This window comes from Scyliorhinus canicula, chromosome 7, assembly GCF_902713615.1.
Source record: "Scyliorhinus canicula chromosome 7, sScyCan1.1, whole genome shotgun sequence".
In the NCBI taxonomy this organism is placed as follows: Eukaryota; Metazoa; Chordata; class Chondrichthyes; order Carcharhiniformes; family Scyliorhinidae; genus Scyliorhinus; species Scyliorhinus canicula.
The window spans coordinates 53,525,480-53,548,215 of NC_052152.1; the positions used below are offsets into that span (position 1 = coordinate 53,525,480).

Consider the following 22,736-nt stretch of genomic DNA (forward strand, 5'->3'; position numbering starts at 1 on the left):
GGTGGCCAGCACTGTTGTTTCACAGCGCCAAGGACCCAGGTTCGATTCCCAGCTTGGGTCACTGTCTGCACGGAGTCTGCATGTTCGCCCAGTATCTGTGTGGGTTTCCTCCAGGTGCTCCAGTTTCCTCCCACAAATCCCGAAAGACGTGCTTGTTAGGTGAATTGGACATTCAGAATTCTCCCTCAGTGTACCCAAAGAGGTGTCGGAATATGGTGACTGGGACTTGGGGGGGGGGGGGGGGGGGGATTTTCATAGTAACTTCATTGCAATGTTAATGTAAGCCTACTTGTATACTTGTATCACTAATAACGATTCTTATTATTATTAGCCAAAGAACACAGAATGAATTTAATGAATTATTTGTTTTGGATCTTGGGAGACCTCCCCTCTCCTCTCCCCGCAGGGACCCCTGTGATAGGGAGACCCCCCTTACCCCACAGGGACCCCTGCGATAAGGTAACACTCCCTACCCCACAGACTCCTGTGATAAGGTAACACCCCCTCCCTCCCCACACTGATAGGGAGACACCCCTCCCCACAGGGACTCCTATGATAGGGAGACCCCCCCTTACCCCACAGGGACTCCTGTGATAGGGAGACCCCCATAACCCACAGGGACCCCTGTGATAGGGAGAACCCCCTACCCCACAGGGACCCCTGTGATAGGGAGAACCCCCTACCTCACTGGGACCCCTGTGATAGGGAGCCCCCTCCTTCCCCACACTGTGATAGGGAGACCCCCATACCCCACAGAGACCCCTGTGATAGGGAGAACCCCCTTCCCCACAGGGACTCCTGTGATAGGGAGAACACCCTACCCCACTGGGACCCCTGTGATAGGGAGATCGCCCCCTACCCAACATGGGCCCCTGTGACAGGGAGAACCCCCCTACCCCACAGGGACTCCTGTGATAGGGAGAACATCCTCCCACAGGGACCCCTATTATAGGGACCACCCCCCACAGAGACCCCTGTGATAGGGAGACCCCCTCCCCATAGGAACCCCTATGATCGGGAGACTCCCCTCCCCACAGGGACCCCTATTATAGGAAGCACCCCCACAGGGACCCCTGTGATAGGGAGACCCCCTCCCCATAGGAACCCCTATGATCGGGAGACCCCCCTACCCCACAGGGACCCCTGTGATAGGGAGACCCCCCTAACCCACAGGGTGTTGGTCATGGAGAGAGGGGGCAGTGGGAGTTGGAAGTACAGACAGGGGGTTGGATTGGTCATGCTAAATTGCCCTCAATGTCCAAAAGGTTAGGTGGGGTTATGGGGTTACAGGGATAAGGTGAAGGAGCGGGCCTTGATTGGGTGTTTATTCAGGGGGTCCATGTAGACTTGATGGGCCGAATGGTCTCCTTCTGCACTGCAGGTATTCTATGATTCTTTCTATGAGCGCAGCTGTGACCTGCTTCTGGTTTCCATAGCTCTCTAGTAATGGTCTGTGATTAACAGCTTCTACAAACCATCTGCAGCTTTGATACATTCATCTCCGTTCAAAGTTCAGCGGCTTAAGTGATAAAATTCCCAATTTTATAAACACTGACCAAATGAAAGAGAGGTAAGTGAATTCCAATCACTCAAGGGGGTCCCTTTAGTACAGGGTCTCCCCCTATTACAGGGGTCCCTGTGGGGGAGGGGGTGTCTCCCTATTACAGGGGTCCCTGTAGGGGTGGGGTCTCACTATTACAGGGGTCTCTGTGGAGGGAGGGGGTCTCCCTATTACAGGGGTCCCCGTGGGGGGAGGGAGTCTACCTATTACAGGGGTCCCTGTGGGGGGAGGTCTCCCTATTACAGGGGTCCCTGTGGGGGCAGGGGGTCTCCCTATTACAGGGGTCCCTGTGGGGGGAGGGGGTCTCCATATTACAGGGTTCCCTGTGGGGGGAGGGGGTCCCTGTGGGTAGGGAGGTTAGGAGAGAGAGTGGGGAGTCTGGTAGAGAATGTATGGGCAGGCAGTGCATTGTTTGGGGGGGGGGGGGGGGTTGCCCGCTGATGGGCTCAGAGCCTCTCTGGTGGAGACCATAAGTGATCCGCGCCCATGTGATTCCCGGCCGCAGGGACTGGAGAATCACGGGAGGCTGGAGCATAAGGTCCGCTAAATAAATGCGAATGGGTCATTAAAATCCCGTTTGCCTTCATTTGCATGCTCCCGCTTGCATGTGGCGTGGACCTCTCGTTTCTGGGGCGCGTTGCAGCATCACTTTCGGATGAGCGCCAATTCTCCCTGATGCTCATTTCTCCGTCCCATTGGGGAATGCATTCCGGGCGTCCCCTGGTGACCATATTAGTCGATACCTATTTTAAGAAGAATTTTTCTCGGCTTCAAAAGTCACATTTTCTGCCACAATCTATGGTATTGGAATTTTAGCCATGTGGTTGAATTGTAGATTTAGATACAACTGATATCTCTGAACTTTGGTTGGGACATTTAAACATGAGCAGAGCATGCAGCCCCTCATCTATCTATGTTATAGTATGTTGGTGATGGATCTATAATGAACCTAAATGGTACTGGGAATTCTGAAAGGGTTGGGTGGATCGTAAAAAGATGGCACTGGTAACGTCACCAAGTAAGCAGGCAAAGTGGTATTGCTGCAGCTGGATCATGTAGTAGATCTAAAGGTGGTACTTTGATTGCTTTAGATAATGATACTTGAACAAGTTTACACCATAGTTCAGTTCAAGTCCAAAGATGTATAGGTTAGGTGGATTGGCTATGCTAAATTGCCCCTAGGATGAGTTATGGGGTGTTGCTCGTTCTGAGTAAGTGTGTTTAACACTCCTCCAGCAGAGGAAGTCAGAACGAACAACATTTAGTGGCGACTCTGGTGGGACATTGCATTCTTTTGCAAAATGGCCTAATTGACCACAGTTGTAGCATTTCTGCGACTTCTGTGGAGGGCTGTTCTTCCCTTCGTTTACCCATGCGGGGTTTTGGTGCGCTCTCACTGCCTGAATATCCGCTGCAGCCTGAGCTTCCTCTGGGGTCTTTAGCTTAACTTTGCCCTGAACAGATTGTTCCCAAGCGCGGGACAATCTTTTCAGAACCCATTTCTCATTATGGGCCTCTTCTGAGGGGTCAGAACTATTGCAAGCATTCTGTCCTGCATCTGTGGCATGGGAGATTATGGTGCGGGTCCATTTAACCATGTGGTCTCGGTTTAAATGCGCGCGGTCTAATTCGCTAGAAACTGCAGTGAAATGGATCCACAGCCTTCCTGCGAATGCTGTGGGGTGCTCTGTCCTCTTTTGTCTACATTTATTTAGGCCTTCAACTGGGTCTCCTCTATTATATCTAAAATGGATGTATGCATCTCTTCGAGGGTGCCTCCTCCAACGTTCTGTGGGTCGGGGAGGGCTGCAACTACTGATGGGTCTAAACTCAAAACAGTGAGCTTAACCTGCTCTCTTTCATCCAGGCCGTACATGGTAGCCTGCTGTTTTACCTTAGCGAAAAATTGGTGGGGGTTTGCGGTGGGGAGAAACGGAGTGATTTTCTCACACGCGTCCCTGAGTTGGGTTACAGTTAAGGGGGTGGTGTAGGTGATGTCGGGTGCGCCGTCTGTGGTTGCCTTTCTTTGGGTGGTGACTGGGTTCATAGGTGCGGGTGCTATCTGATCTGTGGGGGGTTGGGGTGCTTTCCTCTTTTGTTGCGCTTCTGGCGCACATGTTCCCTGAACATAGCGCTGCGCTGTCTCGCTCAGTTCCTGCCAATCTGGGGCATTCTCCTCATCTAACTGTAAGGTGCTTTGGAACCCATTCTGCACTGAAAGCAACGATTGCAGCTCCGCAATCTGCTTCCTGCATTTTGCATGGTCTACTGTGCTCTGTCTTTGCTCAGTGGTGGCAGCATGGAGTGCTCTTAAAGCTACATTTAGGTCAGAGCATTACCTCTGCAATGCCTCTACCTGCTTTTCTGACTCTTCTCGTATCAGGACTGCACGTTGCACATCTTGATAGGCTTTTTCATATTGGGTCTGGGAACTGCTCAGATGGGCTAGACACGACTGATGTGCCCTCTTGGCATCATCTACCTCTCTACCCTTCTCTGCCAGCTTCCCTCTTAGCTCGAGGTTTTCCTTTTCGATGTCCCTGACATCCACTTTACTCATTCTGTTTTGTTCCTCTAACTCTGCTCGGAGCGTCCGAACGACCTCCTCAGTGCCTCGCAATTGTGCCAAACAGGACACGATTGCCATCGACTTGCGTGCTTTACTAAGATTTTTCTTATGAATTTGAGAGAGGTTCTCCCACCAAGTATGTCCTATACTCCCGGGCCCTGTCTCCTCATTCATACTAAACTCATTCCAAAGGGGCCGTCCTTTCCCTTTTAGATACTTGCGTAGTTCCAGCTCCCACACGGGACACTGGCCTACTCTGCTACTGCTGGTCGCTGCGACCACGAACTGCTCTGGGTTCATGAGGCGTTCCATTGCCTGCATGGCCATTTCCTCCTTCTGTCTTAATTTGGAGCAGGGGATGTTCAGGTAATGTTTTAAAAGACGGGTAAGGCTTTTGCTATGTTCCGCTTAAAAAACTACCGACAGTTTGTCGCAACAAAAATCTCTCAGGTTAACCTTACAACCCTGTTAGTTACGCATGCACAAAACACACTTCCGAATTATCGTTATTGATTTGAACTCCTTGAACACTTGTGATATTTCCTTTTTCCCAATTAGATTTCCAATTCAAATTTCTGGGTTCTCTCGGTGTGGGGGGGGCCACTTCTAGTCGAGTCCCGTCAGAGTTCGCCACTAAATGTTGCTCGTTCTGAGTAAGTGTGTTTAACACTCCTCCAGCAGAGGAAGTGTGCTTAACACTCGCTTGGCTCTGTTTCTCGTTTCTATGCTCTGGAGTCGCCAGGTGCCGTAAGAGACACCGTCACAAGTACCAAGGTCAAGTTCAAAGCAATAAAGTTATACACCAATTAGTAAGTCCAATCAGTTAGAGTTTATTATAACAATTATAATAAATACTCATGCACACGCTAAAGACTAACTTACTTCTACCATTAAACGACTAATACTTATCTAAGAAGGAACAGGCAAGCTCAGGGAACAAGGCCTTCGTTCCGATCTGGTCTGCAACTTCTTGTTACTACCGGTCGGCACGTGTATAAGTAATGCCTGGGTCAAGGTAGCGATCGTCGTTTGGCGCTTACTTATCGATGGCTGCTGCTCGACGGCTGGTGTAAAAGACAGGAGTCTGGAGGCTGGAGTCGGAGGCCGGAGACAGGAGACCGAACCATGTGCGGGACATTCTTTTATAGGTCCCAGGAGGTCCGTGCCCCTTGGGGCGGGCTTCCTCACCTGCTGGGGATCGATTGGGCCTTTTCCCAATCGATATGATTTGAACCCCCCCTATCCTAGGGTCGTTCCTTGATGGCTGGGGCGGTTCTTAGGACTCATTGTCCTGGTTTCGCTGGCTCCATCGTGTCTGCTTCGCTTTTGAAAGTATCGATTGATACTTGAGTGTATCTATTGTGCCCGGGATTGTCCCGGTATCACCTCATTAGTATGTAAACTGTTTTCCCATTTACAGCGCTGCCTGAACTCTGCAGCTGTCGGGAAACCGGTTTTTGCAAGTGTCTCAATGCTGACTGCTTCTGCAAGCTGTTTGCTCTTTACTATGTCCGTTTTTCCCTGTATTCTTTGCAGTCTTCCATTTTGTGTTACTGGTGTCCATCTTAGATGGCTACAGGGGATAGGGTGGGGGATTGGGCTTCAGTAGGGTGTTCTTTCAAAGAGTCGGTGCAGACTCAATGGGCCACATGGCCTCCTTATGGTCTGTAGGAATCAATGATTCTATGAAATAAGTTGTGTATCCAATAATTTACTTTTAAACTGAGGTCATTTAAAATAAATTGTGACAGCTAGTGAGCAGAGTAAGATTCTACAAACACCAAGAGACATGAATGATAAGATTTGGCACATGGAAAGTTAATCTGAAAAACGTGCTAAATGGGATTATGATTGAAGAATTGGAGCAGAAGAGAAATCTTGGGGTTTTAGTGAACAGGTCATTAAAACCATCAGCACAGTGTTCCAAACTATTCAAAAATAACTTTGGGATACATAGCAAAGGATATCACCAATAAATCCAAAGATATCATTTCAAAACTATATTTGGCGCTAGTACGACTACATTGAAATGTTACAGTAGTTTTGGTCTGTGTGTTTCAGAAAGGATATCCAGTTATTACAGGAAGTATGGAGAACAATTGTGCAGTTGTAGCAGTTATATAGTGAAGGATTGACTGCTTGGTCTTCTCTCTCCTGAAAAGCATAGACCACAAAGGGAGCTGGTAAAATAATTAAAATAGTGACTCCCCAGATGAAGTTTGGTGGTTACAAGAGTTACTGAGCCGGGGGGGGGGGGGGGGGGGGGGGGGAAAGAGAGAGAGAGAGAGAGAGAGAGAGAGAGAGAGAGAGAGAGAGAGAGAGAGAGAGAGAGAGAGAGGAGAGAGAGAGAGAGAGAGGAGAGAGAGGAGTGTTTAAACTGAAATTTTAAAAAACTTTTCTGCATCAAGAATCAAGCCTCAAATGTCTGCCCATAGACTATACCAAGCCATTAGGAAAAAAAGGAGGATTTAAAGAGACCTCACAGTTGTTTGCATAGTCCAGCTCCAGGCAACCATTGCTGCGTTGAAATTCGCAACTCCAACATGGTGGGAGGGGAACCCAATACAAGAGGTCCCAGTTTAAAGTTACTATAGGGTTCAGATGGATGACATCCAAACAGGTATTTGGTGTGTATAAAACTTAAATAATAGGGAATATATTTTTAAAACTAAGCACAACAAAGTAGGAAATACAGGAAGAACTTCATGTTTCCCACAAACTAACAGGATTTGTGGAAAAGCTTTCTAGCATAGGATGAATAATAATTATGGAAATACCTCTTCAGCCAAAAATAGTGAAAGGCTCTGAAGGGATAAGAAAAAGATAAATGAATAAGTTAATTGATGAGCTGGTGAATAGGTTTTACATTCCTTACCAAACGTATAATGCCCATGCCAATAGGAAAGCTTTCATAATAGCTATTTGAAGACAAGGAATATACAACATATATTAGAGCTAACATGCAGCAAGGCTTGGGTGACAGAGTTAAGTTATCTGCACCATTAAATCTGTTCAAATACAATCAATCACATGATGAAACTAGAGCTAGCCTTTTAAATTGAATTTTAATAAGTGGTATGTAGATATTATACTATTACTACATAATTGGGTCACCAGCAAACGCCGTAGGCAAGATTCATTCCATTAAATTTCAAGGGAGATTAGCTACATTATTTGGAAGTGGTGAATAAGAGGAGAAAATCAAAGAGAAACGGTTCCAAAATAACTTGGTATTGATGTCAAATGTAGCCAATTTCATAAAATAGCATCCTTTAAAACTTTCAGCTGGAACCAAATGTCCTTAATCCACTTTAATAAATGGAAATTATTTTGTTTTATTTACAAGACACTCTTTCAAAGAAAAAATTATTTTAGGCTTAGACATTTCTCAAAAATATTGACAGGGAACATGAAGCAGAAAGAAAAAATATGCACACTTTCTCCAGTACTTTAAAATAAATGGAATTTTAAAAAGGTACTTTCAATAAATTATTTTGTAATATAGTAAGATTTATAAACAAGCAGACATTTTCCTCAATTAAATGTGAAGAAAAACAAAAAGATTCTAATGTTTTGAAAGCTGTACCAGCTCTGCAACAGCCAAGAGCTCGCAGGCCGTATACTGCTGTTGGGTTGGAGTAGTTCCAATAACTCCTGAAGACTGTCAGCTAAAAATATTGTGGCAGGGAGAGGGGGATTTCCCCCCCCCCCCCCCCCCATTTACAGTGGGCGGGAAAGTCAGTGGGGGCAGAGAATCAAACAGGATCCTTTTTTTTTAAATTCAGATCGGTCTGCCAGATCTTCCACTTTTTTTAAAATAAAAGTGCTGAAACATTTGGTGGAAAAAGCTGACGGGCTGCCCCCCACATTTCCCAACCTGGGACACTTTGAAAAGAAAATCATAAAATCCCAACCTCTAACTTTATTGCAACACGCGTAGCTACGAGAACACTCCCTTACATTAGTTTCTCCTAGACTCTCGGATCACGTGTATGTCACTTACATGACATCACAAACTATTACAGTTAACCCTTAATAGGACTTAGTCAAGTGTACTCCACCATAGCACATCTCCCCCAAAATCTCGGTTCAGACTTCAAAGTTCTCGGACATTCCTGCTAGTCATTCTGAACATGTCAGTGTTTTGAAGTCTCATAGGAAATGTAGCCTCTTGTTGCTCTCTTTAGTAAATGTTCTTTCTTTCTTCAAGTTTCCTTCCTGTGCTTGCTCCTTCCTCCATTCTTCTGACACTTCCAACTTCTCTTACACCTTTTCTACTTCTCTAGTCCAGGGTTTTTCAAACTCAGGGTCACAACCTAGGTCAGTCGCCGGCAGGGAGGGAGGGTCGCGGAGCGATTGGTTGTGGCGTTCCCGATTGTGGGAAGTAGTCCCCAACGGCCACAACTGGCATTTAAGAATCCCGGCCATGGGCAGTCCTCAATTGGTGCGGTGTTTGTGGGGGCGGGCAGCACGAGGCTGAGCTGTATGATCGTTACCGCCAGGCATGGTTTGTCAGTGAGGAATACTGACCAAACAAGGCCAGTCAATACAGCGGACACGTCAGACATGAGGGCACCACGGTAGCACGGTAGTTAGCACTGTTGCCTCACAGCACCAGCATCGCAGGTTCGATTCCTGGCATGGGTCACTGTCTTTGTGGAGTCTGCAGGTTCTCCCCGTGCCTGTGGGGGTTTCCTCCGGGTGCTTTGGTTTCCTCCCACAAGTCCCCAAAGACCTGCTGGTAGGGCGAATTGGACATTCTGAATTCTCCCTCTGTGTACCCGTACAGGCGCTGGAATGTGGCAACTAGGGGATTTTCACAGTAACTTGTGACAATAAAGATTATTATTATTATTACTACATGTCAAGACTGGAAGAAACCTACAGTCATCACTTTGTGCCCCACTCTCTGGAAACCAAGAATTCAGTGCTTTTGGTGAGAATGGAGAAGATTACTTGGATGTTGAGATACTGCAATGCAGTGGAACCAGTAAGAAATATTATGACATTGTATGTGTTTGACAAGTTACTTTATCGCGTGTAAAGTCATAGTTTGTAAAGTAGAAACAAGACTGTACTTTTTTCCATACTTGCTTAAATTTCTAAAGTAACGGGAATATATTTAAAATAAAGTTTGTGTGTAAATGTAAGAATGCACATGTTCAATTGAAATTGTTTTAATTTTCAGTAGTAAAACGTCATAATCTTGGAAAAATGAGGTATTGGAAATTAAATTTCAAGATAAAAAAAAGGCCGTTCGCATGATCAAGTCTTTCTGTCAGAGGCAGTGGCACAGAGGTCACACACCAGACATATCAGTGTTTTGGGCGTGAAATCATGGAGAGATTCCTCCATTTTGTAGCTGCCCACAAGCAGGCAATGGACTGTGTGAAGAATTGAAGATGGATTGTTTTGAAATAAGGATGAGAAGGCCAGAATCTCCATAGAATCCCTCCAGAGCAGAGAGGCCATTCAGCCCATCGAGTCTGCATTAACCCTTCGAATGAGCACTCAATCCATGTCCACTGCGCACTATCCCCGTATCCCCCTAACCTAACCTGCGCATCTGTAGACATTAAAACGTCAATTATCATGGCCAATCCACCTAACCTACACTACTTTGGACTGTGGGAGGAAACCGGAGCACCCGGAGGAAACCCATGCAGACACGGGGAGAAAGAGGAAACTGCAGACAGTCACCCGAGGCTGGAATCAAACCCGGGTCCCTGGCGCAGTGAGACAGCAGTGCTAACCACTGTGCCACCCCTTACAACTGAATCTGCTGGAGAGAGCTTCTCAGGAAATTCCACAGCAGGACAAAGCAGTGCTGGTGTGAACTGTATCCCGAGCTCCAGGGCCTCTGGTGAACAAACAGTAAAGATAAAGCTGAAATCGGGCATAGTAGAAAGATAATTTATTGAGGTATGTATGGCTTTAATTATGCCAATGCAAAACCAGATGCAAAACGCTTGTGTGTTATCTGCCGGGACCTACTGGCAAATAAGAGTTTAAAACCCAAAAATCTTCGAAAGGCATGGCGAGTTTGAGGACAAACCTCCTGATCTTTTTCAAAGGATGCAGCGAGGACTTAAATAGTCAGCTGGCGTCTTTCACAGAAATGTAACATTGAATGATGAAGCAAATGAGATCGCGAAGACCAAGCAGGCTCACCTGCCGCATTAAAGGTAAGCAATAATGGTGTGTCACAAATGTCAGCGTGGATCCCAAAGGTCTGCCGGTTGATAAAAGTGGGTCCTGGGAAAAAAAAGTTTGAAAGCACTGCTCTAGTCTACTGCTCTGGATGCTATTAAACAGAATTCCAACTGGTAGATGTTTTAGGATTACCTGCTTCACGCTCTTTCTTTCATTAATGAAGATTACAGCCTCTCTGGTCTCCGACTTTCACTCTGTTCTCTATGTCAAAGATCTGATAATGTTCTTGCTCCGTGATGGCCAGCATAGTGTTTCATTTGTTTACTTTGCTAAGTTTCCTCTCTTTTTCATACTTTCTTAAAGTCTGTGGGCGGGATTCTCCGTCAGCTGACGCGGAAATCAGGAGAGGCGTTTGGGTGGAGAATCAGTCTTGACTGCAAAATCATGGGCGCCGGGCTCACACCAAATTGTAATTCTCCAGTGCCTCGACAATGACGTCAATGCGTTCCACTCTGCATGTACAGTAAATGCCGTTTGCATATCATTAGCAGGCCTGATGCAATATTCACCTCACCCCTCCGCTATACCACCCTCATCCCAACCAGCTGCCACACGTCAGCAGAGCAGCACGCAATGCCCACAGAATCCCCTACAGTGGGGGAACTGAAGGGGGGCAGAGGAGTGTACTGATGGCATGGGCAGCGCCAGCCGACGGTAGCCCAGCAGCACGAATAGGCATCAGAGCCAGAGGGCCCCATGGTGCCAAGCGGGGCCATTGGTACAGAGGGAGGGGAAATGCAGGGGCAGGGTACCCAGTGCCAAACAGGGTCACTATATAGTTCGTGGGACCTGGTTGGGCACCCGGGGGGTGGGGGGCATGCTAACATTTCAGCCTTTCACTCCCACGTAGACAATGGATGTTGGAATTCAACCAGCAATGGTGGCCTTCCTCTGCAGTGCATCACCCAGGATTGCACTGCAGCTGTACGAGCTGGAGCTGCTAGAGGAGGGTGCTGCAGTAGTGGAGCCTGCTCCAGATAAACTTGAGCAAGCTGGTGAGGATGGAGAGCCGGCCACCGAACAGGCCAAGAGGAGAAGGTGCAAAGGAGGTGCCGCATGAGACCTCGTGTGTACCGTCAGCATATGTCATTAGAGGATCTGCTGGACCGGGATGCTGTTGAAAGTCCCAGCTGAGCAGGGAGGTAGTGCAACATATCTGCCAGAACATGACTCACCTAGCACCATAGGGGAATGGGGGAGGACACCCGTCCTGGTGGCCACCACGGTGATGGTCGCCCTGAACTTTTACGTTGCAAGGTCCTTAAAGACGCCGAGTGGGGGCCTTTCCGGGACCTCACAGAGCACGGTGCACAGGTGCCGTCTTGGACACCTATATGCCTGATCAGCGCAATACATCCATTTCAACGTGGACCGAGCCTATCAGGATGCCCGGGCAGCTGGGCTCACCACCATCACCGAGATGCCCAGGTTTAGGAGGTGATTGATGGGATGCATAATAATAATCTTTATTAGTGTCACAAGTAGACTTACATTAACATTGCAATGAAGGTACTGTGAAAATCCCCTAGTCGCTACACTCCGGCACCTGTTCAGGTATACCAAGGGAGAATTCAGAATATAGAACTCACCTAGCAGCACGTCTTTCGGGACTTGTGGGAGGAAATCAGAGCACCCGGAGGAAACGTGCAGACTCCGCACAGTGACCCAAGCCAGGAATTCAACCTGGGACCTTGGTGCTGTGAAGCAACAGTGCTAACCACCTTGCCGCCATGGGTGGGGGGGGGGGGGGGGGGGGGGGGTGAGCGGAGCTAACCACTGAGGCTCCACAACCACCTGGCGCTGCCAATCTTGAAGGCCCACTTTCATCTCGACTAGGGTCAGTATGCTCGCCGCCATGGAGCACAGGGAGTGGGCCACTTCCGTCTGGGACTGCGCCACATCACCCAGTGACTGTGCCACCACCTTCTAGGTCTGTGCCACATCTGCAGTGACTGTGACATCTCCCTCTGGGACTAGGCCACCTCCCTCTGTGTCTGTATCTAGTCGACTAGCGCCTGGGCAATGCCACCGACATTCTCAGCCATGGCCCGCTGTGACTGGGCCACGCACAGGAGCATCGTTGAAAATATCCAGGTGGCTCTGGTACATGGCTTCCTGTGCTAGGGTGGCCGTCCTGGGCCTCGGAAACCGCATGCACAGATTTCCCCAGGCCTTGGGCATCCTGACCCATGGCTGAGACCATCGTCCCCAAGGCCTCCACCGCAGACGCCACCCATGCATATTGCAGCTTTTGGTTGGCACGTGTGGTCAGCACCACCTCCTGCTCCTGCACGCGGTTGGACTCCTCCAACTGCACCTCAACTGCACCTGCAGGTGCAGGATGCTTGCTGACAACCCCTCATGGAGTCCCTGGCTCTACGACTCCATCTCCCGAATCGTAGGACCATCCGTTCCAGAAACCCGAAACCCATCTGGACGGCAGCTAGTCCCTGGTGTCGGGATACCTTCCGACCGTCCGCCCTCTCGGGAGTTCCTACCTCCACCTGTTGCACTGCTGCATGTTTGTGCACCAGATAGTATCCCAGGAGCTTCTTCACTCAAGTGCCCAACCTAGATGAGTGACTCTGGGATGGTGGAGGGTGTTAGAGACAGCCGTGACAGGAAGTCGGTGACGTCACCAGACTCGAGGTCTGAGGCATCTTGGGATGTGGGTCGAGAGCTCCCGTCCATGTCCGTGCTATCGTCGTTACTGCTCGGCACCTGTGTCGGAGGACACTGGGGCCCGCAGGTCTGGTCGTCCCCCTCCAGTCTTCTTCTTCTCTCGCCAGTGTGGCTGCTGACATGTGGTGCGGTATTCGGCTGCCTCCGGTGGGGTTTGATGTTACGACACTCACTCTGCTTGCCCCGAGGAGGGCGTGCAGTTTCTTCCTGCTCTGCTGGCCTGTCCCTGTGGTGTTGTCCACAGCGCTCATGACCTCGGTCACCTGCGTACAGGCTGTGCCTGACAGTCTCCTTTCTACCCTGGTCGCTCTCCTCTCCTCCACAGCATCAGCAAGATCTGCAGTTTGGCATCTGTAAATCTGGGTGCCGCTCATCTTGCTGTCACCTTGTTCGCTAGGATGGTGTGTGTGGTGAGTGAAGCGTGTATATGTGGCTGCAGTTTGTCAGCTTTCTGAGTGCCATTCCAGAATCCGGCGAATCAGATACGATTTTTCATCGGAAGTTGATTGTGTTCCATGTGCACCAGTGCTAGCCCCTTAAAGGTTGGTGAATTGGGCTGGGTATGGTGCAAGTTTTGCTGTCGTAGAAGTCACTAATCCTGTCCTGGCGTCAACACGCAGTCTCAGGAACAGGGAATTGGCCCTTTGCCTTTCACTTGTGACATCAATATATGTGGAAAGGTAGGAATCTGTGTCTTTAACCTTTTTATCACGAGTAACCTAAAGGAGCCAATCCATTCTGCAGTGAAGATCTATTACACTTATTCAAAACCCTTCTCGGTTATAATTCTTTCAACTTTCCCATTAGTCTGAGGAAACCTCAGTGAACTTGTGCAAACAAATTCAAAGGATTTTGTCAACTCTTGAAACCCCATGATCATGAATTGTGGACCGTTACCTGATATCACAATATCAGGAATTCCATCGCCTACAAAGTTTCTTTCAATGACATTATCACTGCTTTTGATGTGTGACCATGGAACTGTTTCACATCAACAGACCTCAAGGAGTAATCTATTATTATGAACACTTACTTTCATGCTCAAATAAATTCAGCATGGTAGCACAATTGCTTCACAGTTCCAGGGTACCAGGTTCGATTCCCGGCTTGGGCCACTGTCTGTGCGGTGTCTGCACGTTCTCCCCGTGTCTGCGTGGGTTTTCTCCGGGTGCTCCGGTTTTCTCCCACAAGCTAAAGATGTGCAGGTTAGGTGGATTGGCCATGATAAATTGCCCTTAGTGTCCAAAAAGGGGAGGTGAGGTGGGGTTACTGGGAATGGTGGAGATATAGGCTTAGGTAGGGTGCTCTTTCCAAGAGCCGGTGCAGACTCAATGGGCCAAATGGCCTCCTTCTGTACTGTAAGTTCTATGATTCATTCCTTGGCCTTCCCATAGTCTTGTAGGAAAAGAAGATCATGGTGATGGTTTTTCAGATTTCGGTTTATAAATTTTGCATGCAAATTACACCTGGATATCATTTGAGTGATACGCCCACCAAATCGAATACCTGGCTCTGCATTTGGCAATACCTAAATAATCATTATGTAGGCATTGCAAGATCTCAAGTCTCAATGCCCTTGAGACTGCAATTTTATCATCACGATCAGTGTGCTCTTGGCTAGGCTCAAGTTGGACTATGGTAAATACGTTGGTCATCCTTTAAAGCAAAATTATCTGATCGGTTTACACTCAAAATCAGGATTTTGAGCTTCTTTGATTTTTCTCAACCTTTGTGTAGCTGCCAGTAATGTATGGTCTGTCATTACAACAAACTCTGACTCCATACCACAAATTCAATATTTCATTTTTCTGGATTCTGTTTAAATGTGAGATGATGCATCTGCTGTGCTCTGTTGTTTCCTTGGACATAGACTGTATGGTTTCATATTGACAGCATCGCTACAAGCCCTTTCAAAATCAATAGTGTGACTGGTCTGTTTCTATAGTAATCTGAAGACCCATGACGTAGTCAGCAAATTGCTTGCATGGCCACATGGATAATGCTCCCTTTTCAATTGCTACATCTCTCTTCATGGATGTTATGTTTAATAGGCTAGTCTGCCACATTTTCCGTTGATTTGTACCCGGGTAGTACGGCAGCATAGTGGTCAGCACAGTTGCTTCACAGGTCCAGGGTCCCAGGTTCGATTCCCGGCTGGGTCACTCTGCAGAGTCTGCATGTTCTCCGCGTGTCTGCATTGGTTTCCTCCAGGTGCTCTGGTTTCCTCCCACAGTCTAAAAATGTGCGGGTTAGGTGGATTGGCCATGCTAAATTGCCCTTAGTGTCCACAAAATGTTAAGTGGGGGTGACTGTGTTTGGTGGATAAGTTAGATACGTGGGCTTCAGTAGGGTGTAAGGGCCGGTGCATACTCGATCGGCCGAATGGCCTCCTTCTGCACTGTGGCTTCACAGCGCCAGGGTCCCAGGTTCGATCCCCCGCTGGGTCACTGTCTGTGCGGAGTCTGCACGTTCTCCCCGTGTCTGGTGGGCTTCCTGCCGGGTGCTCCGGTTTCCTCCCACAGTCCAAAGACGTGCAGGTTAGGTGGATTGGCCATGATAAATTGCCCTTGGTGACCAAAAAGGTTAGGAGGGGATATTGGGTTACAGGGATAGGGTGGAAGTGAGGGCTTAAGTGGGTCAGTGCAGACTCAATGGGCTGAATGACCTCCTTCTGCACTATATGTTCTAAAAACAAGTACTGCGCCCAATCATGCAGAGGTGCATCCACTGCTATTATTGTAGGTAATCCTAGATTGTATAATGGATGGATGGATGTTTATTGTCACGTGTACCGAGGTACAGTAAAAGGTATTTTCTGCGAACAGTTCAAACAGAACATTTAGTACATGAAAAGAAAATACATAATAGGGCAACACAAGGTACACAGTGTAAGTACATAGACACCGGCATCGGGTGAAGCATACAGAAGTGTAGCATTAATTAGGTCAGTTAGGAATGGGGTAACAGTGGGGAAGAAGCTGTTTTTGAATCTGTTTGTGCGTGTTCTCAGACTTTCCTGCCCAATTGAAGAAATTGGAAGAGTGAGTAAGCCAGGTGGGAGGTGTCTTTCATTATGCTGCCCGCTTTCCCAAGGCAGCGGGAGGTGTAGATTGAGTCAATGGATGGGAGGCAGGTTTGTGTGATGGACTGGGCGATGTTCATGACTCTCTGAAGTATCTCAAGGTCTTGGGGCGAGCAGTTGCCATACCAGGCTGTGATGCAGCCCGATAGGATGCTTTCTATGATGCATCTGTAAAAGTTGGTAACAATCAGTGGACATGCCGAATTTTCTTAGTTTCCTGAGGAAGTATAGGTGCTGTTGTACTTTCTTGGCAGTTGCGTCTACATGGGTGAACCAGGACAGATTATTGGTGATGTGCGCACCTGGGAATTTGAAGCTGTCCACCATTTCCACCTCGGTCCCGTTGATGCAGACAGGGGTGTGTACAGTACTTCGCTTCCTGACGTCAATGACCAGCTCTTTAGTTTTGCTGGCATTGAGATACATTGTTGTTACACCACTCCACTAGGTTCTCTATCTCCCTCCTATATTCTGATTCATTGCTCGAGATCCGACCCACTATGGTCGACACGTCAGCATATTTGTAGATGCAGTCGGAACCAAATTTTGCCACATAAGTGTGTGCTAATATCTCTGATGACATCATTCACTCTGGATTGATTGTTGATGCACTTATTCTCAACATCATTCATTGTCTCGGTGTGACGTAACATAGTGGCTCATTGTGCTGCCAATTGATTCATCATTCCCATGAATTTTTGCAACTCCCATGCTGTTTCTTGGAACTGGATATTTCTTTATGACACTGGCCTTCAGCGAGCGGATCAACATTATTCTTGATACACTCACTAGGTGACACTCACTAGATGACCAAGAAACCTGATTTATGGCTGTGAAAACATGCACTTAACATAGTGTCAATCCTGTCTCTTGTCTTCTCAACTCTTCTTCACTCTCATTTCATACAGAGCTCGAGTTGACCCAATGATACAACAGATCATCCATGTTGGCCTCAAAAAGATTTGACATCATCTTTGAAAGATTTCTGGTGCGAATGTTAAAACAGATCTTCCAAATGTTATTATGAAAGCTGTAAAGGATTTGGGCTCTTCTTCTGGTGATATTTGCCAGAAATCACTTTTGAGTGTCAAATTCACAGAATATTGGACTAGTCCTTAATTTTGCCGAACTCTAATCTACTGATACCATTGTATGGAATTCTCTTTGCACAGCTTTATTGAGTTGTGAGAGCTCAACACATGTTTGTATGGAACAGGAGCGGCAAGGTGGTGCAGTGGTTAGCATTGCTGCCTCATGGCGGCGAGGACCCGGGTTTGATCCCAGCCTCGGGTCACTGACCGTGTGGAGATTGCACATTCTCCCAGTGTCTGCATAGGTCTCAACCCCACAACTCAAAGATGTGCAAGGTAGGTGGGCTGACCACGCTAAATTGCACTTAATTGGAAAGAAAAGGAGTTGGGTACTTTTAATTAATTTTTTTTAAATATGGAACAGTTTGGCTTAGTAACCAGTACCATTCCTGAGCATTAAGCCTTTTGCACTTTATGGGTGAAATGACTCCTCGTCTTACGATAGAGTCAATCTCTTTCCTTACCTCCAGAAGTGAAAGATGTGGAATCTTTCTGGGTGCATACAAGCATATTGGCTTTTATTCTCAGTTTAGTGTTATACACTGTTTACCTCTCCCAATACTGGAAATGACTTTGGAAATTCTGCTCTGAAGTCTCCCAATTAGTTCTATTCTGCCTTTTTACTCGAGAGCAAAGAGTACATGGAATCACTACAGTGCAGAAGGAGATCATTTGGCCCATTGAGTCTGCACCGACCCTCTGAAAGAGCACCCAACCTAGGCCAACGGCCCCACCTTATCCATGTAACCCCACTATGGGACAATTTAGCATGGCCAATCCACCTCACTTGCACATCATTGGACTGTGGGAGGAAACTGGAGCACCCAGAGGAAACCCACGCAGACACAGGGAGAAGGTGCAAACTCCACAAAGTCACCCAAGGTCGGAATCGAACCCGGGTCTCTGGCACTGTGAGGCAGCAGTGCTAACCACTGTGCCGCCGTGCCAAAGGTAAAACAACTCTCATCTTGAATTATGTACAGTACTTCAGTAATCATTTTCTGTGTGCTTTAAAATAAGCTGTTAATTCTCCCAGAACCTTCACCTCTGTTCCTCCTGGTCCATGTAGCTTTTGTAGGACAGTTGAGGATCTCTCTTGTTTAACAGCTGAACAAATTTAAATTACTACAGTATCTAGCTTACAATATGTTCTGTGATCTTCCACCAGAATCTCTGCACTCTAATAGTTTCCACTGACTTCTTTCATCTCTTCCAAAAAAATGAAACTTAATCTACCTGGACTCAGTTTCTTTTTAAAACGTATTCTGAATGTTCTGCCTGGTTTTTTTGTCTTAACTGTGACATACTGCCAGAAAATGCCCTATCTATTTGCACCAATGGCACCGCGCGTCTTTGGTGAGACAATTTATGTGCCAGCATGGCTAATTGCTTTTCATGCCACACATATGCATTCTTTTCATTTTCCCTATTTAGGTTGTTGAATTCAGCTGTATCTGTTAATTTAGGCTCGCTCTCCTCTATCAATCGGTTTGGCATCTGGATCTTGGCTTGCCTACTTAATTGAATCACCTTCTCCAGGTGTCAAGGCTGCAAATTTATCTAATAAGACCATAAAATGTAGGAGCAGAAGTAGGAAATTTGGTCCATCGAGTCTGCTCCGCCATGCAATGAGATCATTTATTTTATTTTATTTTTTAAATTTAGGGGCAATTTAGCATGGCCAATCCACCTAGCCTGCACATCTTTGGGTTGTGGGGGTGAAACCCACGTAAACACAGGGAGAATGTGCAAACTCCACACAGACTGTGACCCAGAGCCGGGATTGAACCTGGGACCACGGCGGCGTGAGGCAGCAGGGCTAACCCACTGCGTCACCGTGCTGCCCCATGTAATGGGATCATGACTGATCTGATATAATCCTCAACTCCACTTTACCGCCTTATCCCCATAACCCTGGATAACCTTACTGATTAAAAATCTATAAATTTAATACATCAGTATGTAATAAATAATACATTACTCTTTAGTCTTCTACTAATCAGTACAAATCATAAATACATGTGTTGATACTTTCCCCACGTCTCTGGGTATGTTCGTTGAACTCTGCGTGTTCTATGATGGATGTTCTTGCTGAGATTGAAATAGGTCTCCAATTGCATCACACACTTTGGCATACGTGACTTTACTCTCATTGATTCTCACACTGAACTAAAATTTGTCCACACAGCTGCCCATGGTGTACAGAAGTGTACTGACCTGCTGACAGTCTGGCTTCCCTTTGAGACCCGATGTGGTACAAAATTAAGCAAATCTCTTGTACAACTTGGGTTACACTTCAGCCTGATCAAGGCCTACAACTTTCTCAAACCTTAGTAGAGGTAGGGACTTTCCTATCACTGCCTTTTTACATCACCATATGTCATTGTGTTATTGGGCTGAGATGGAGTAGTTTCAACAATTCCTGAAGACTGTCAGTTGCAAACACTAACTTTCTTGTAACACATTTATGGTTAAGGGAATATTCCCTTCCATCAACTTATTTCTATGCTGCTTTCTCTTGGATCAGATCACATGAGAATAGTAACTTCCTCTATGGCATCCAAGACTATTGCAGTTAATCTTTTATGGGACTTGGTCTAACATACTCCATTATAGTATAGCCAGGATCCAAAAACAACATTTTCCTCTTGAACCATAAAATTGCTGTTTCTAATTCACATTTTCCTCTCATACATGCTGAATCTCCAACTTACAAAGAGGGCAACAGAATGAGCATGCCTTCAATATTGATCACAATAGCCAAAATCCGCCATGGTCGAATAAGGTATCCAAGTAGTGCATACAGAGAAATTCCAACAGCAAATGAAAGGCTCTGTAGTGTCCCTAGGAAGACAAAACGTTTTTAAAAATATTTATTTCAAATTAACAAGATTTTTTTTTTTTTTTTTAAATCACTGCTTTGCCTGATAGCTATCAAATTACTCCATTGTTAGCTTTAAATTAAGAGCAACTTCTTCCAACCCAGTGTTCTATTTTGCTCCTCAAGTTGTGTCTACTGGAACCCTTGAGCAAAGACTGAAGAGTAGCCCGTCAAGGGCAGCACGGTGGTTAGCATTGCTGCCTCACGCCGCCGAGGTCCCAGGTTTGATCCTGGCTCGGGTCACTGTCCGTGTGGAGTTTGCACATTCTCTCTGTTTGCATGGGTTTCGGCCCCCATAACCCAAAGATGTGCAGCGTAAGTGGATTGACCACACTAAATTGCCCCTTAATTGGTAAAAATGAATTGGGTACTCTAAATTTATTTTTAAAAAAGAATAGTCCGTCATTATCATTCACAATAACTTTTTTAAACCTGAGCGGAGATGGCAGAGTTGGGGTTTAGATTCTAAGCATGTTACATTTGTGTATCAAACACAAAGGCACAAAGCAGAGACAATCTGACTAGAGTCTGGTGGGTGGGTTAGCAAAGGGAAAAAAGAAAAAAAGTGAAAAATAAAATATCAGATCTGCTACAAAGTGACTCTAGGCAATTATCATACTAAGATATTCAATGTTTCATTGCATTGCTTTCCCCATAAGATCAAATGGGGTATGGGATATACTCTCTAGAAAAGGCTGAAGAACGGCCTTTAAGATTATTAAATGATTTAACATGGTTGGTATAATTTAGGAGAGACCAAAACTAAAGGTTTGTAAATAAAATATAGTGACTCATAAATTCAACGAAGAATTCAGGAGAACCTACTTTACCCAGAGAGTGGTACTTTTCCATCACAGGGTGATGCTGATATGAACAGTATAGATGCATTTAAAAGGATGCTAGAAAAACATTGGGGATGAAACAGTAGCACAGTGGTGAGCACTGTTGCTTCACAGCGCCAGGGACCCTCGTTCGATTCCCAACTTGAGTCACTGTCTGTGCGGAGTCTGCACGTTCTCCTCATGGCTGCATGGGTTTCCTCCGGGTGCCCCGGTTTCCTCCCACAAGTTCCGAAAGACTTGCTTGTTAGGTGAATTGGACATTCTGAATTCTCCCTGTGTGTGCCCAAACAGGTGCCGAATGTGGCGGCTCGGGGCTTTTCACAGTAACTTCATTGAAGTGTTAATGTAAGCCTACTCATGACACTAATAAAGATTATTATTAATAAAAGTTTATTTTAATAGTTAGAGGAAGAGGGTTTGGATGAGTTTTGCGTGGAACTCAAATGGACCAGTTAGATGGAATGGTCTGTTTTTATGCTGTAGATTACAATGTAACCTTATGATTTGAAGATCAGCAGGACAATAATAGATCGGTCTTTATGTGCATTGCTTCTACTAATTTACAGCTTGTAACAGCCAGCTAAATCAACAGCAGACATGGTGAACCACAGACCATCCACTACCCTGCTCCTGCGTTCCATCAATAAAATTTACCCCAGAAAAAGTATAGGTGCACACATACGCTTTCTCATCATATGAAATGTTTAAAGGGACATGATTGCTATCTTACCGGTTAGTGCCCAATTAGAAACAGCCACATACTCCTGGAGCAGAACAAAGGCCGACAATGACATTCCTCCATTCATCAAGCCAACAGCAAAACGGGATATCACAAAGATCTCATATGTAGGAGTAACTCCACTAACAATGCCAAAAAGTATATCAAGAGAAAGACCTAGATAAATAACAAACCATCTAAATTAGGGTACAACGATGTATTTTCACTTAGAAGTATAATGATTTACATACTTAGGATAAAGGAAAGTAATTTGGTCTTTTTAACTTTTTCCAAAAATTCTGAAAGTTGAGTGGAAATGTTTCTGTTGATTTTTGTAATATCAAATGGATCACATTTACATTCCACATGTGGTGCTACTAAATAAAATTGTCAACAAGGTGGGAATGGAAGAACCTCAAAAGATCTTGCATCCCTTTTTTGCAAAGTTATTCTGGGGCAAAGTTCACATGAATAAGAATTGTAGATATTCCTCTCTATTACTCCAGCTTTGCAAAAGCAATAATGGTCTGCCTTAATGACATCAGAAATGTTATGATCAATAATATATTGTGCTACTTAATAGTGATCTTTTGATTAGCTGTACAAATTCAGTCACTGTACAATTACCATACTATCAATGCTCATTGTCTTTCAAAGGTAAAATCAGTGTAAAAACTCATTAGTCAATGCCAAACCAACACAAACCCATACATGCTAGGTATTAAAATAAATGTAACCAGCTATGTCATTGCAAAAACCAAACCCGATACGAAAGTGTAAATTTGAGAAATGTGCATACGCAGAAAACTATCTATTTAGGTTTACTAAAAGTTTCAGGAGACATTCTTTAAAGGGAAAGAAAAACCTTCATGATTATATCTCATATTTGATATTTTCTGTTGTGTATAACTAAAACCCTATTGTGATGACCATCATAAAACCTGGTACAATGTGTTAATTTGTAGTCATGCATGTCTTGTACGTGCAAAAACAGAACTTTCAGATTTTCTGTAGCTAAGAATTATAGTTACGAAAATTATAAGAGTTAATTATGCACAAATCCAATTTACAGTGTAGATTTTGCAACGCTAGTTGAG

The 22,736-nt window shown here is 45.8% G+C and overlaps 1 protein-coding gene across 4 annotated transcripts in view; it reads right to left on the bottom strand.

Moving 5' to 3' along the window:
• The window catches only part of LOC119968972 (solute carrier family 22 member 15-like), a 126,319-nt gene that overhangs the window by 95,819 nt on the left and 7,764 nt on the right, over window positions 1-22,736 (bottom strand). For 3 of the 4 annotated variants that reach the window (XR_005461272.1, XM_038802037.1, XM_038802035.1), the window contains exons 4-6: window positions 21,652-21,816; window positions 19,913-20,042; window positions 6,908-6,934 (exon numbers count right to left, since the gene is read on the bottom strand). Coding sequence is in view for 3 of the 4 variants with exons in the window: in XM_038802037.1 (XP_038657965.1) it covers window positions 6,908-6,934; window positions 19,913-20,042; window positions 21,652-21,816 (322 nt within the window). In the remaining variant the exon portion in view is untranslated. The remainder of the gene's footprint in view (window positions 1-6,907; window positions 6,935-19,912; window positions 20,043-21,651; window positions 21,817-22,736) is intronic. The other variant, XM_038802036.1, reaches the window with a different exon arrangement.